This window comes from Phoenix dactylifera, chromosome 2, assembly GCF_051530095.1.
Source record: "Phoenix dactylifera cultivar Ajwa chromosome 2, Ajwa_hap1_PhDact_Kaust_v1.1, whole genome shotgun sequence".
Lineage (NCBI taxonomy): Eukaryota > Viridiplantae > Streptophyta > Magnoliopsida > Arecales > Arecaceae > Phoenix > Phoenix dactylifera.
The window spans coordinates 58796882-58814145 of NC_143191.1; the positions used below are offsets into that span (position 1 = coordinate 58796882).

The window sequence follows — 17264 nt, forward strand, 5'->3', positions numbered from 1 at the left end:
TTTTACGTCTTAAGACCAAGTTGATGATCATTCAGATATATGCGAAAAAGCAGCGCTTTGTAATGTGCGGTTTTGGCTGATACAATATGCTTGGTGAACGAGCCAGTTCTGCCACATCGGGCCTGAACATGTCCTAGAACCTCAAAGTTCACATCCCTCACGCACAACATTACAAGGCTGATCCTGTACGACTGCAAGTGGACTGCAGGATCTCCAACATCTGGAAAAAATAGAGTTGGGCACGTCAGCACAGCTGGGAGTAATTTAATAGAATAAATTGGTTTGACGGCTAAGCCGAAGTGGCAGGCCAAAATTTTGGTATATCCTGATATCCCCTCCCAGACTAGCTGTCACTACTACTAGACCCCACGCATTTGCGGCACCGATATTGCTGGTCCTATTGCTGCCCCCAACAGACCATCCCCAAGATGACAGGGACGATGAAAAGGTGCCAGAATCTGATATCGAAGAGGAAACTGCACCAGACCGCATTGAAGAAGAACAAGCTGAAACAAATGACCCACTACCAATTTCTGGTCCCAAGTGAGAGATGTTGCGCTCATCTGCACAGGGAAGTGTCTGTTCCGGGGAATTCTTCTTAGGAAGCGGCAGGTAATGGCTCCTGCTGATGGGGAAGTTATCCTCAGAGGTGATGGATATTTGGGAATCGCTGCTCTCGCCCTGTTCATGAGTATACCTTCTAGACCACAGTGGCACAGATGGCGATGTTGGTCCAAAGTTGCTTCCATTGCCAGGCCATGGGATTGCGACTGAGACATCTTTACAAAAGAAGTGCTCGTGAGATCGGGTTGTACTCCAACCTTTGCTTTTCCCTCCAGCACCTAAGCTGCGTGCTGGATCTCGCTTCCATATATACACATGGGAGTCCTCACTTGCACACACGACATACCTCCCATCAGATGTGTACGATGCAGAAATTTGACTGCTTGTGTTCCTGAAACCTGAAACCCACAATTGTGGACAATCATCATATAAACTGCCATTGCTATTAAAAAACAAAGAACCAATTCCATCTTGCCAAAATAGAATCAAAATTTCAAACCCAGGCATCTTCAAAGAAAACTAAAAAGCAGCACATCAGGCTTTTCTTTACAACAAAGCAGTTCATTCAACTTTCAGCAAAGAATATTTTAAAGACTCATTAGATATTTATTAGGGAACAAATGATATTCCTTCACCATGTTTCCCTTATAATCTTAGTTTCCCATCAATGGCAAGTCTTTAATTTCTCTATCCACTATCTCAAAAAAGAGATGCTTAAGTGTCATTGCTAATTAATGTGATGTGCAAACCTATATTAATTTTATAGCAACCACCTTCTGATAATCTATTGCATGCTGATAACTTGTCTTAATTTCTCTTGAAAAACACTATCATAGACATACTTCTATATTAAGAACTAAGCTGCACGGAGATTCACAAGCGTATTAAACATGCAACAAATAGGCACACAAATGCAAGAAAAAACTGATTTACGTTTGTGGTAGGCTAAACACTAGGCATACAACTTACAGTTTTTGTGTAAAGGCAAGTAGCGCATGTCGAATATCCACCATGCCTTGAACCACATATCAGAATGATGATTCATTCAAGCGGTCAAATTAATTAAAATTAGAGTGAAAATGGATTAACTCAATCCTGGTATCTCCCATTATTAGCCACATTGCCTCTCCGGTGGCAAAATGATTTCAACCAAGAGATTTTATAACAAAATTATGACACAGACCTGATGGAATGTTAGCTAGTGAAGTTCAAGAAGAAAGTATTAAATCGAACGACAAATACCATTTAATGTAATTTAATTAATTGCCCATGTAATCAATATATACAATTAATAATCAACATCAATGAACAAATCAGGATACACACGCATGTCCAGAACAAATCAAGTCTATTAGATTCAATAAAATACATCACAATTGTCCAAACAGAATCCTTTCGCCTAAATTAGTCTCCTCGAGAGACTACGCTCCCTTCCCGACTCTCCCACCATCCATCTCTTTAAAACCAATCCTATCAGCAATAGGATCTAAGAGCCAAAAGAAGTCATCTATCAGACAAGTCTCTTTCCAGTATCTTCTCTTGCTTCATCCTTTTTACCCCTTTTACATCCCCCTCCTTTGCTACCAGAAATCAAATCTATACTTGATTCTTACATGGGATCATATCTGTGTTTGATAAATGTAATCCCTTGAACTATGCGCAGCTAAGCTTGCCTATCCCCCAAACTATCGGGAACAATTGTTCAAGATAGATCAAAAACTAAATAACCAGTTGACCTGATCTAAAATATGAATATTTCAATGGGCTGTCGACAAGCAATTTTTTGTTGGAAAGAATCCCCATCATGAATAGAAAGGCTCTTACTAATGAATTCCAGACTTCATCCTGTTCAAATCTCTCCAGTCTCTTCTTTTCTCAACTCAAAACCACTTCAAAATCAACCTCATAATGAAAGGCATTCATGACCAATTGATTTAGAAGGAATCAATTTGTGTATTAATATCATAATGGCTCCGTAAGAGCATCTTATTTTGATAAAAAAAAGATTTTATTTTGTTTCTATATGTTGGCCTATTGCACATGTGCTGCTAGGTCATTTAGGGCCAGGTGTGGTAACAGTGAAGGTCATAGACTTGCATGGGTGAGTTTTTAAATTTTTTTATCAAACTATTAAAATTCCTGTTGTGGATTTCTACTCATCTTTCTGCATGTTTGTAAGTAAAATACGCATCTCAAAATAAATCATCCAGTGTCTTCAAGCAATGTAATTCCTATCCTACAAACTGAGAAGTTAAAACCAGAGTTTAGTCTTATATGACAGCAAGATAAACAGTTCTTATCATTGTTAAGAGAGTGATCCACTGTTGTGATCCCAACAGAAAAATTGGCAAAGCCCCAAATTTGATGTGTTAGGTTAGCAGTAAAAGCTGAACTTTCTTACTACCAAAAAAGAAAAAAAATCCAAATTCTATAATTTTGTAAAACAATTTCCGCCATATTTTGGCACTGCTGCTTTTGAACAAGTATCTTATAATAACTTTACATATATAACTATGCAGAATACCCTTCTTTTTTAAGATGGAGGGGCTACTCTCTACTTGCTACCCTATAACAGCCCATCCTAGGTTGGAGCACAGGCCTCTAGGCAGTCGAGACGATGCTTGCAAGACAAGGCTTAGTATAATCAGGGATCAAAGCGAGGGCAAAAACCTTATGGAATCAGACTCCTACTGAAAGAATAGTGCCCTACAAACCAACCGCAATCTGTATTGCGATAGAGTTTCTTTTGTTTTTTCCAGATCATGTACATGACATTTTGATTATAAATAAAAAGGCATTATGTTTCATCATTTGCTGCATCTCATATTTATGATGAACCCCATAGATTAGGGCAATGTTTTTAGGGCTATGATGAGATCATGCCAGTGAGACCTAAAATCCTAAAACCCTAATCTAAGATATTCCTAGTTGTTGGTACATTGAGTCGGAGATCAATGCTACCGGTAAGACTGGCACATCTTATGTATGCTCGATGCAGAGGGTGATTGATCTCACAATTACTTATGTGAAGACACTAATACAAAGATGTAGGTGCTCATTAGAGGAATGAGTTCACTGAATTAACCTGCCAAGAGAATATCTTATGGAGTCTTACTTACATATCAAAAGATGATTTTCTTAGTGGGAGTTGTGCAACTGATCCTTTGACCTGAGATCACCATGGTATCTTGTGCACATGAATTCATGTTTTGGTTTACTCTCATCCATGACATTAAATTGTGCACGGGGTCTTCCGCATATGGTGAATTGTGTACGAAGGTTATGAGTAGGTCGACAAGAAATCAATCACTTTTAGTAAGAGAAAACCGCATCCTACTTACTCCAATCATATGATAATTCAGAAAATCTTTGATCAAAGTAAAATAAAAATTAGAAAGAGTTTCTAATGTTTCATTATTCGAATTATCATTAGAAGATTGAGAGAAACACGAATATGTAATGGAGTTTGACATAGATCCATACTCATATACATATTCGGGATGCAGTTTGATTGAAGGATTGAATTGCACGGTAACTTGCCACTGAAAGGTATATTTCGTATTTCTACCAAATTTTATATCTTTCGGTTAGACATGATACGTTACTAGACGTCAATCTTGTCTTGTAGGTTTGATCGAATTAAAGAATTTAATTTGATCACCAATTAGAAAGGATTCTAATTGTTAAGTTCAGATTCGCACAATTTGTACCTAAATCAATTAGAAGAGTTCTAATCAAGTTAGGTCAACTTACACCCGTACCTATTGCTGGCTAAGTATGGAACCCAATGGGTCACACACAAGAAAATTGATCAAGGATCTAATTAGATTAGATCATGTTTGCAAGATAAACATGTTAGCACGTATTGCAAACCTTAGCTTCTGATTCGAATTGGATTTGCATTTGATTCTTGATTTGGATTGATCTATTTGATTAGATCATATCCTAATATGTGTTTGCCAAGAGTTGGCACCTAATTGGCTTGGTTTGAATCTAACTGGATTAGATTTGATGACATATTCACTTTTGACCATTAGATCTCTATCAACCGTTGGATGAAGACATAACGGTGAGTTAGTTTGAACCCAAATGGATCGGGTTAGATAGGGACTTTAATCATAACCATTTGATCTTCATCAACCATTGGATGAAGATATAATGGGATCATGATGTGGCGCCTTGGATTGGAGCCCTTGGATCATCATCAAGTCGTTGGATGATGACAAAACTCCCTTCTTGATGGCGCCTTAAATCATAGCCATTGGATCATGATGTCTACCATTGGATGGGGACATAATTGGCTGAGTAATGAGGCTTCATAGGGGCGTGATGATGTGAGGAGGAAGACCGCAGGATTTTTGATAAGGCGCTCTTCTTATCATGCGGTGGATAGATAAGGATGAGGCGCCCTTTTCATCCTTATCACATCCCTTCCAAGATACGCCTCTTCTCATGAGGCGGTCCCTTTGGATCACATGCCCCCTGATGGGTGAATGGATGGGATGCATCTTTTGGTGATGCATCCCTACGCCACCTATAAAAGGGAGTGCGATCCCGGTGTTTCAATCAATCCAACTCTCTCTCTTATTCCTTCTTTCTTACAAGTCTTCTTTCTTTCTAACATCTCTCTTTTAGGTTGTCCTAAGCCAAGATAAGAGGGTCTTCTTTAGGACAAATAGCTTAGAAGGAGATTTAGAAAAAAGAAGAAAATTAGAAAGGAAGGAAAGCAAGTCATTAGAGTTCTTTGGAAGAATTCAACATCAAGGATCAAGTTCTTTGGAGCTAGAGTCTTGAACCCAGTTCCTGTGTGGATCAACGTTGGAGGGTGAACACTTGGGCACCTAGTAAAAATTCTGCATATTGGATATAGCGTTGAAGGTATTCCTCTATTCCTATATTTATATTTATTTATTTGATTGTTTTCATTAAGGTGATCTTGGTTCATAAGGATTTGATGTAACGAAATTTTATTAAGAAATTTTTGAAATCCCGCGCTTCCGCAACCCCTTAATATCATATCAAAACCCTACAGTGGTACAGAGTTTACCTTTATTGGTTCAATCAAATGAACATGCATGATGTAGGATTTATAATTTGCTATGAGATAGCATTGTTATATGTTGTAGCATGTTTATAAAAATGCTGAGAAAGCAATATTATATGATTGTTATATGCTATGAGATAGCAATGTTATATTGTTCAAATGTCTTAAAGCATGTTCACACTCCTTGCTATGTTACATTAGAAATGCTACATATGTATGTGTTACATTTATAGAATGTGCAAGAGACCAGAAAGCCTTCATAAAAATTATATTAAGTCGTAGTGCAAAATACTTTAAGCTGACCCATTTTGGATCAATTGATCAATTGGTGTCTAGGAAAGTATCAAAGGTGGTTAATTAGGACCGTTGCGAAAGCACGGGGAGCCTCCCACCTACTTACCTGGCCAATTTGATTAATTATCTTTTATGTATAGCTTAATGTTGAAAAAACACTACTCCTAGCCTTCCTTCATGCCTCGACACTATTTTATCAAAATTTATGCTAGTTTGTTGTGCTAACACAAGGCTTGCTATGGAAACTGATATAATATTGTCTTGGTGCATTAAGATGCTTGTGGCATATTTTAATATGTTACTTTGTTGTGCTAACACAAGGATAACATTATTCAAATATGACTGTATGGAAATGAAGGGTTTGACTTAATTAAAACATTATAGTTTGTTGTGTTAACACAAGGCTATAAGTGTTTTAGAGGATAAGATAATGTTGAGAATTGCATGAGATGCAATTGGAAAGAGTTTCCTACCTTTGAACTCATAAAGATTTGTTGTGCTAACACAAGACTTTTATGAGGAATTAGGATCTCAACCCTACTAAAAAAAATTTAATTAATTAGGATTTTCTCGTTTATCATAGGAGAGGGCTATGATATTCGATAAAAATGGTGGGAGTAACAATTAGATAAAAGTCCTTATCTAATTGTATATATGTCATCATGATTGGTCTGCTTATGTTAGTTTTGTTCTTTGCTTATGTAGAATTAATTCTGAATTAATGGCTTCTTCACTATCACTAAGAGGCATCTTGGATGCCAACAAGTTGACTGGTCCGGACTATGTGGACTGGTTGAGGAATCTTAAGATTGTTCTCACTCAGGAGAAACTTTCTTATATCCTCAAAACCCTTGATATTGGATCATTAGGGGATGATGCTACAGAAGAAGTTGCTACACACAAGTGTGGAAGAATGACAGTTTGACTGTCAAGTGTATCATGCTGGCCTCCATGAGTAATGAATTGCAAAGGCAGCATGATAACATGGATACTCTCTCTATACTTCTTAATTTAAAGGAGCTGTATGGAGACCAAAGTAGAACTGTTAGATATGAGATATTTAAGCAGTTATTCCGCACAAGGATGAATGAATGGACATCCATGCAAAACCATGTTTTTATGGTTATTGACTTGATCACTAGATTGAGTCAATTAGGTTTTGCTATGGATGGTGAGCTAAGTCAGGATTTGATCCTACAGTCACTCCCTGAATCCTTCTCTCAGTTTGTTGTGAATTTTCACATGAACAAACTGAATACCTCTTTGCCTGAGCTGTTGAATATGCTCAAACAACTGAGACTCATATTAAGAGAGAAAAGGGTCCACTCCTTATAGATAAAAGGAGGTCAGACTGTAAGGGTTCTAAGAAAAGATTGAACCCTAAAAGTAGCAAGATGAAGAGGAAGAAAGGAAAGAAAATCTCCGGATCAAGTACTTGTTTCCATTGCAGCAAGGAAGGCCACTAGAAAAGGAATTGCAAGAGTTTTCTTGCAATTGTAAATCCTGATGCAAAAGTTGCATCAAAAGATATGTTTATATTACATGCCAGTTTATCATTTAGTTCTTCAAATTCAAATTCATGGGTATTGGATACCGGATGTGGTTCTCATATATGCAAGCCATTACATGGACTATAGAGAATTAGAGTTTGAAGAAAGATGACTTCGAGCTTTATGGCGTTGGAGGAGAGTCCACCAGGCTGAAGCTGTTGGAACCTACAGATTGGAGTTGCCATCGGGCAAGCTCTTGGAGTTGGTAGACTGTTATTATATGCCAAAAATTATTAGAAATGTAATTTCTATTCCTTTATTATTAAAGGAAAATTTGAAATTAATGTAAAGAGCAATGGTTGCTCTATTTCTTTTTCTAATAAATTTTATTGCAATAGCATTATGAAAAATGGTCTTCTAGTTCTGTCTCTTAATAACAATATCTATCATATTGATAAAAGCAACAAAAGAAAGAGAGAAGAGGTGAATAACACCCTTCTTTGGCATTGCCGACTTGGTCACATAAGTGAATCAAGAATAAACAAGTTGTACAAAGGAGAGTTCTTTGATCCTTATGATAATAAATCATTAGAAACTTGTGAATCTTATCTTATTGGAAAAATGACCAAGTCTCCATTCACTGGACATGGAGAAAGGGCAAATGAGTTATTAGGACTTGTGCATATAGATGTATGTGGTCCTATGACAACTCCAACTAAAGGTGGATACTCTTACTTCATCACATTCATTGATGATTTATCAAGGTTTGGATGTGTGTATCTTATGAACATAAATTCGAAGCCTTTGATAAGTTTAAAGAGTATCAAAGTATGGTTGAAAAACAAACTGGAAAGAATATTAAAATCCTTCGATCAGATCGAAAAGGTGAATACCTTTCTATTGAGTTTTTAAATCATCTTAAAGAAAAGGATATTCTCTCTGAATGGACACCTCCGTATACGCCACAGTTAAATGGTGCAGCAGAAAGGAGGAATCGTACTCTATTAAATATGGTACGGTCCACGATATGCTTTACAGACCTTCCTATTTTCTTCTGGAGTTTTGCCCTAGAGACTACTGCATATGTATTAAACAGAGTACCTTCTAAATCTGTATCTAGCACTCCATATGAGATATGAAGAGGTAAGAAGCCAAATCTTAAGTACCTTAAGATATGGGGCTGTCAAGCTTATGTCAAAAGAAATTTTGGACACAAGCTAAGTGCTAGATCAGATAAGTGTGTATTTGTAGATTGTCATAAAGTATAGGATACCTCTTCTATCATCTTACTGAACAAAAGATCTTTGTTAGTAAGCATGCCACTTTCTTAGAGAAAGAGTCTATCCTAGAAAAGGGCAAGGATAGAAGAATTGAACTTGAAGAAGTTCAAGACCTACAAATGGAAATACAAGATATTCCTCAAACAGATGTATCCATGGATGAGGTACAACCACAATACACATCTCCTCTCCAAAGGTTAGATAGAGTGCGAAGAGCACCTAAGAGGTATGGGTTTATCATTGAGAATGATGAAGCCCACATCGTTGAGAACGATGATCCTCTGACCTATTTTGAAGCTGTCATGAGTAGGGACTCTGACAAATGGCTAGAGGCCATAAAATTCGAGATAGACTCAATGTACACCAACCAAGTATGGACTTTGGTTGATGCACTAGAGGGTGTAAACCCTATAGATTGCAAGTGGGTCTATAAGAAAAAAATTGGAGTAAATGGCCAAGTAGAAACCTATAAGGCCAGATTGGTGGCAAAAAGTTTCAGGCAAAAGCAAGAAATTGACTATGATGAAACTTTTTCACCAGTTGCCATGCTTAAATCTATTCGGATTTTGCTTGCAATAGCTGCATACTATGATTATGAAATCTGGCAAATGGATGCTAAAATCGCCTTCCTTAATGGTCATATTGAGAAAGAAGTTTACATAACTCAGCCAGACGAATTTGTTTCAAGTGGGAGAACAAATCAAGTATGTAAGCTTAAGAAATCCATTTATGGATTAAAGCAAGCATCGAGGAGTTGGAATATCTATTTTGATATGACAGTCAAACACATTCTAAGACGCTTCCACCTCGTTCGAGAGATTGTCGAGAGACAAGATATCTACAAAGAACAACCTAGCAGACCCATTCACTAAGGCTTTACCTCAGCAGCAGTTTGATCGCCACCTCGATTGTATGGAGTTAAAGTTTAAGAGCGATTGGCTTTAGTGCAAGTGGGAGAAAGAAAGAATAGTGCCCTACAAGCCAACCGCAATATGTATTGCGATAGGGTTTCTTGTTTTTTCCAGATCATGTATATAACATTTTAATTATAAATAAAAAAAGTATTATATTTCATCATTTGCAGCATCTCATATTTATGATGAACCCCATAGATTAGGGCAATGGTTTTGTTAGAAGTATGCCCTAGAAGCCAATTTAGCAGATGCATTGTAATTGTTCTAGGATATAAAATGTGTACTTGACCATTTTATTGATTAATAAAATTGGGCATTTTGTTCATTCATGTTATTATGTGTCCATGAATCGTCGTAGGAATTAATAAGATGATAACACATTCTCAAGAGTTAAGAATTTAAGACGTGTCATTAGGTAGTTAATTCCTGAATTGCTCCAAATCGATAGATCATCACGAAGGACGGTGATCGATCCGATGAGATTATTACATAGATCATTTTTCTTGATAGACGAGTCTTGAGTCTACAGTGTGGGAATACTGGAGTGATTGTGCAAGTGCTTGTTAGAGAACAAAGGTACTGAGCGTGAACAAAGCAAGAAGTCACTTGGATGTCCATTCACTTGTCAGTGACTTACTTGATGCTGCAGTTGTATGACTAGTACTTAGACCTGCGATGCTTCAGCTAATCACGGTGAGATTGCTGTAGTTTGACGAGCACATAAATAATGGGCCCTAAGAATTCTTGTGGTGCAAATTGGCTACATAGGTTCACTGTCGGATTAGGGTTGCATCTAGATAGGATCTATCAACCTTGATAGACTAGGTTGGAAAAAGACCTTGGCCAGGGCAGTTTTGGAAAAAGAGTTTTCCAATCTCGAACTTTAGTTAAATAAATTTGACATAAGACAGACGATGGAGTTTGACGAGTTATCTATAGCCTCCATCTTGTCAGAATCCACGATAGAGGTACTGTATCATACGCTAACCGCATATAGAGGTTCATCTATTCCATTCTGCTAGGTTGCCACTATATACTGCTAGGTGTCACTAGTGGATTGTGAAACTCGAAGACATTCACTTGATCAGTGAACCCTGAAGAGAAGAGTTGAAATTGTTGCAACCCATTGAAAAGAGTTTCAATGATATTGTGATGGAGACCACAATATATCTCACTACCAGATAGAATAGAACTTATGCGGTCGCACACATTAGAGGTTTTGATCGTTCCGACGGTTGGATTGCGATTTATATGCTTGCTGAAATTTCTGCGTGCTGAAATTTCATATTTCAGCATGCAGATTTTTGTTTTAAAATCTTGATCTTGCATGCTGTTTTTAATTAACAATGAGATTGCAAAAATTAAAATTGTGTCTTGCATGATCAAAATTTCAGTTGATAGCATATTATAATTAAAACTTTCAAATATGAAATTATATGCATGAGATGCATGTGATAAGGCTCAATCAAAGATTCATGATCATAAAAAAATAATTTTCTATTCATGCCAATGCTTAAAAGAAAATTGATATATGCATGAGATGTATAAGATATGATCAAATCATGGATTCATGATCATTAAAGGATAATTTTGTTTAGGCTTATGCTTAAAAGGAAATTGATATATGCATGAGATGTATATATGTTAAGCAATCTTTACATGAGATGTGAATAAAAACTCAAATAGATTAGGTCATTTACATAAGATGTAAACCTAAACTAATATGTCATTTACATAAGATGTAAACACATAACATATGAAAGGGTTTCATATTTATATAGGGTGTAAACCTACACAAATATGTCATTTACATAAGTTGTAAACGAATAACATATGAAAGGATTTTCATATTTACATAAGATGTAAACCCTAATCGAGACCTAAAATCTCCTCAATCAGTCGAGTGAATGATACATTGAGCTAGCCATATTTGATTAATTGATCTAATTGGTGTCTAGAAAAGCATTAAAGGTGGTTACTTAATTAGGACCTTACTCTCTGAGTAAGGGGAGCCTTCCACCTGCTTACCTGGCCAATTGATCGACTACCTCCTATGAAAAGCTCAAAGTTGGAATTACTAAAACTAGATTACCTAATATTAAATCTAGAGGTCTTCCACTGTAGTAGAGTTGCTAAGGTCTTTCCGGCATTAATTTGTCTCGGCTGGACACAGTGGGCAAGTTGCATCGGAAGACTGGATCTCTCTATTAGCATGAGATGTTATGGGGGTAAAGGTGGGGTTGGAGACAAATAACTGTTATGTGAGAACCTAATGACGACTTTACTTCTGCAGAAATTATGGTGGGTCTGACTTAACCAAGAAATGGGACCAATAACTGTTAGGTGAGGTACTTATGACTTGGAAACCAAGTAGACTACAACTTGCTTAAGAGGCATTGTACAAAGAGTTGTACACTCATCGTTTATGTGTCACCAATAACTATTATGTGAGGTGACATGTAAATTGGTGGGACCGTAGCACCCCACTTGAAACCTAGAGTCACAGATTTTCGTTTCTCTACTAGAGTGTAGGAGATTCGAGGAAATAGTGGGAGATATTTGTTTTAAAAGTCCCTAAAACAAATAGAAATTCAAATTCAAGTACAAAATTCTAACTAGGATTTTTACTCTCTGCAGATAAAAATGACAGCTTCTAGTTCCTTGACCCGCATCCTTGAGAACAATCGATTGACCGGACTCAATTATAAGGATTGGCTCCGCAACTTAAAAATTGTTTTAAGTTGTGAGAAATTAGGGTATATACTGGACCATGACATCCCGGTGTTACTAGCCCGTCCGACTGCTGAACAGCGTGAGACGCATGCTAAGTGGACGGACGATGACAATAAAGTTAGGTGCTACATTTTGGCATCCATGTCCAATGAACTACAATGCCAGCATGAGAACATGAAGACTGTCAGGGACATATTGAATCACCTGCAAGAGTTGTATGGTGAACAAAGTCGCACAGCTCGGTTTAAAGTGTCCAAAAGGCTTTTTAAGGTCAAGATGTGCGATGGGCAGTCTGTCCATGATCATGGTCTGACCATGATAAAGGACTTAGAGAAGCTTGAGAAGCTCGGCATGAACATGCACAAAAAATTGCAAACCGATTTGATCCTGCAATCCCTTCCTTTTTCATATAGGTAGTTTATAGTAAACTACCACATGAACAAGATTGAATGCACCAAACTTGAATTGTTAAACATGTTGGTAACGACTGAGGGAGCCTTGAAGAGTTCAAGGGGCACAGTTCTCGCTGCCAAGTTGACACAGTTCTCGCTGCCGAGTTAATTTCTACTTTTAAAAGAAAGTCTACCTGGAAAAAGAAGAAGTCTGCAAAGAAGCAGAAGACCGAGAAGAAGCCAAGAAAGGATGTTCCAAAAAAAAAGGCCGAAGACAAGGAAAAGTGTTTCCATTGCAACGAAGATGGCCATTGGAAGAGGAACTGTCCAATCTACATAGGAGTATAAAGAGCAAGAAGGAAGACACGCCTTTGGAAAGTATGTCAGATATGCTCATTATTGAAACTAATCTAACAGTTTCTTCTACTTTCAGTTGGGTTATAGATTTTGGTTCTAGTGCTCACTTGTGCACTACTATGTAAGGTCTAAAGAAAAGTAGAAGGCTCACAGAAGGTGCGATAACGCTCCGGGTTGGCAATGGAGCAAGAGTTGCTGCTGTTGCTATGGGCACCTACCCTCTGCGATTATTGTCTGGATTTAGTTTGATACTTAGGGACTGTTATTTTGTACCTGCTGCTAGTAGAAATTTGATTTCTGTATCTTGTCTAGCACAGAAAGATTTTGAATTCAATTTCAAAAAAGACTATTGTTCCATTTATTTGAGAAATAAAATAGTTGCACGTGGTTTTATGATTGACAGTCTCTATCACTTACATTTGGATGTATCTGTGAATATATCTGAGCAAACAGTGAGCACTATAGGATCTAAAAGATCTAGAGATGAGATAAATCAAAAGTATTTGTGGCACCTCAGGCTTGGCCATATAGAAGAAGACAGAATAAACAAATTGGAGAAACATGGGCTTCTAGGCTCATTGACTTCCGAGTCATATCCAATTTGTGAATCCTGCCTTCAAAGAAAAATGGCCAACCCTTTGTAGGACACGGGAAGAGGTCCACTGAAATACTTACCCTAGTACACACTGATGTGTGCGGCCCATTCGATGTGCAGGCTAGGGAAAGTTATTCTTACTTCATAACATTTGTCGATAATTGCTCTCGGTATGGGTATGTATATCTTATGAGATACAAATCTGAAGTTTTTGAAAAGTTCAAAGAGTTCAGATATGAAGTAGAAAAATAAACAGGAGAACTCATTAAGGTTCTTCGATCAGATCGAGGAGGTGAATACCTTAATGGAGAGTTTCGAGATTATCTCAAAGAAAATGGTATAGTTTCACAATGGACCTCTCCTGGTACACCCCAACTCAACAGAGTGTCAGAGAGAAGGAATCAGACCCTATTAGATATGATCAGGTCAATGATGAGCTTCACTGATTTACCCTTATTCCTTTAGGGAGATACCCTACTTTCAGCGATTTATATATTGAATAGAATTTTCTTTAAGTTTGTTTCTACCACACTATATGAGATATGGTATGGTACGAAACCAAGTTTTGGTCATCTCAAGATTTGGGGATGTTCGGCCTACATCAAGCGACAACAGGCAGACAAATTAGAGGCTAGGATAGTTAGTGCTCGTTTTATAGAATATCCTAAAGAATCATTAGGATACAATTTTTACGTCCCAGAGGATCATAAAGTGTTTGTGAGCTGACATGCTGTCTTTCTGGAAAAACAATTGTTCCTTGATAAAGGCAGTAGGAGGAAAATTAAGCTCGAAGGAAAAGTCTCTGAAAAACAACGAGCCACTGTGCCTATAGAACCTATTCATATTAAGCCAATACATGTAGAACCTCCTCCGTCTTGTAGATCTAGTAGGATTTTCCATTCTCCTGAAAGGTACTTAGGTATACTTACAGAGAAAGTAGAGGAAGTGTTCCTCGTGGAAAATAGGGATCAAGGTAAGGATCCCAATACCTATAATGAGGCGATATTAGACATCGATTCCAAAAAATGGCTGAAAGCGATAAAGTCAGAGATGGACTCCATGCATTCCAACCAAGTCTGGATCTTAGTAGATCCACTAAGGTATAGTACCTATTGGATGTGAATGGATCTACATGAGAAAATTAAGTTCGGATGACAAGGTAGAGACCTATAAGGCAAGGCTAATGGCGAAAGATTATAGTCAGCGCGAAGGCATTGACTATCTGAAAACCTTTGCACCTATAGCCATGCTGAAGTCCATTCGAATATTGCTTGCCATTGTAGCATATCATGCTTATGAGATATGGCAGATGAATGTGAAAACCGCATTCTTAAATGGATATCTTGAGAAAGATATCTATATGAAGCAGCCTTTAGGTTTCACTTCCAATGATGGTGATCATAAGGTCTGCAAACTGCAAAGGTCCATCTATGGACTAAAGCAAGCGCCTCGGAGTTGGAACACTCGTTTTAACGATGTAATCAAATCGTTTGATTTCATCAAGAATGAAGAGGAACCATGTATTTATAAGAATGTTAGTGGGAGGGCTGTTGTATTCGTCGTATTGTATGTGGATGATATCCTCCTAATTGGGAATGATATTCCCATGCTAACTTCGGTCAAGTTTTGGTTGTCTAAGGAATTCTCCATGAAAGACCTTGGGGAAGCATCCTACATTTTAGAAATTAAGGTCTATAGAGATAGATCTAAAAGGACGCTTGGCCTGTAATAGAAAATGTACATAGAGGAAGTACTGAAGAGGTTCAGCATGGAAAACTCTAAAAGAGGATTGCTACCCCTTAGGCATGGGATTCATCTCTCCAAGAAGATGTGCCCCAACACATCTGAAGAGATTCAACGCATGAGCAAGATCCCTTATGTTTCGGCTATAGGGAGCCTCATATATGCCATGCTATGTACACGACTTGATATAGCACATGCTGTGAGTGTCACGAGCAGATATCAGTCGAATTCAGACGAGGAGCACTAGACAGCTGTAAAGAATATTCTTAAGTACTTAAGAAGAACTAAGGATATGCTCTTGGTCTTTGGAAAAAAATCAGAATTAAAGGTAGAAGGATACACAGATTCAGACTTTATGTCTGACATTGATGGTAGAAAGTCTACATTAGGATATATGTTCTTGTGCAATGGTGGTTCGTTAAATTGAAAGAGTTCCAAACAACCGATCATTGCAGATTCTACCATGAAAGCTGAGTACATTGTCGTCTCTGAAGCTGTAAAGAAAGCATTCTAGTACAAAAAGTTTGTTGAAGAGTTAGGCGTGATGTCTTCAGATGCCATCACACTCTACTGCGACAAACAATAGAGCCATAGCACTGGCTAAGGAGCCGAGGTCTCACCAGAAGTCCAAGCACATAGAGTGGCGATATCATTTGATACGCGACTACCTCGAAAAGAAGTATGTAGAGGTGCAGAGAGTAGACTCCACAAACAATGTGGCGGACCCATTCACTAAGCAGCTGAGTCAGCAGAAGACAGAAGCACATCTTGAGAAGATGGGGGCTTAGATATATGTTTGATTGGCTTTAGTGCAAGTGGGAGATTGTTAAAAGTATGCCCTATAAGCCAATTTGGCAGACGCATTATAATTATTCTGGGGCATAAAATTTGTACTTGACCCTTTTATTGATTAATAAAATTGGGCATTTTGTTCATTCATGTTATTGTGTCCATGAATCATCCTAGAAATTAATAAGATGATAACACATATTTTCAAGAGTTGAGAATTTAAAACATGTGTCATTAGGTAGTTAATTCCTGAATTGCTCCTAACGATGGATCATCACGAAGGACAGTGATTGATTCGATGAGATTAGTGCACAGATCACTTTTCTTGATGGACGAGTCTTGAGTCCACAGTGTGGGGACACTGGAGTGATTATGCAAATGCTTGTTAGAGAAGAAAGATACTGAGCGTGACCAAAGCAAGAAGTCACTTGGATATCCATCCACTCGTTAGTGACTTACTTGATGCTGCAGTTGTATGACTAGTACTTAGACCCGCGATGCCTCAATTAATCATGGTGAGGTTGCTGTAGTTTGACGAGCACATAAATATGGGCCCTAAGGGTCCTTGTGGTGCAAATTAGCTGCAGTAGTTCACTATCGGATTAGGGTTGCATCTAGATAGAATCTATCGAGATTAGGAGTGATCCTATGTAATTTATAAAACTAAGTTCGAAAGACTTTGGCCAGGACAGTTTTGGAAAAAAAAATTTCAATCTCGAACTTGAGTCAAATAAATTTGACATAAGACAGACAATGGGGTTTGACGAGTTATCTATAACCTCCATCTTGTCAGAATCCACGATAGAGGTACTGTATCATACGCTAACTGCACCAAGAGATTCATCTATTCCATTCTGCTGGGTTGCCACTATATGCTGCTAGGTGTCACTAGTGGATTGAGACTCGAAGGCATTTACTTGATGATCAGTGAATCCTGAAGAGGAGTTGAAATTGTTATAACTCATTGAAAAGAGTTTCAATGATATTGCGATGGAGGTTACACTACATCTCACTAGCAGACAGAATAGAACCTATGGGGTCACACATATTAGAGGTTTTGATCATTCCG

At 37.8% G+C, this 17264-nt stretch overlaps 1 protein-coding gene across 2 annotated transcripts in view; it reads right to left on the reverse strand.

Annotated features, from left to right (window-relative positions):
* LOC103697373 (uncharacterized) overlaps positions 1-17264 on the reverse strand; it is a 55972-nt gene continuing 38708 nt past the window's right edge. For both annotated transcript variants that reach the window (XM_088717197.2, XM_088717196.2), the window contains exon 7: positions 1-962. In XM_088717197.2, coding sequence (XP_088573323.2) covers positions 265-962 — 698 coding nt within the window. In that variant the 3' untranslated portion in view covers positions 1-264. The remainder of the gene's footprint in view (positions 963-17264) is intronic.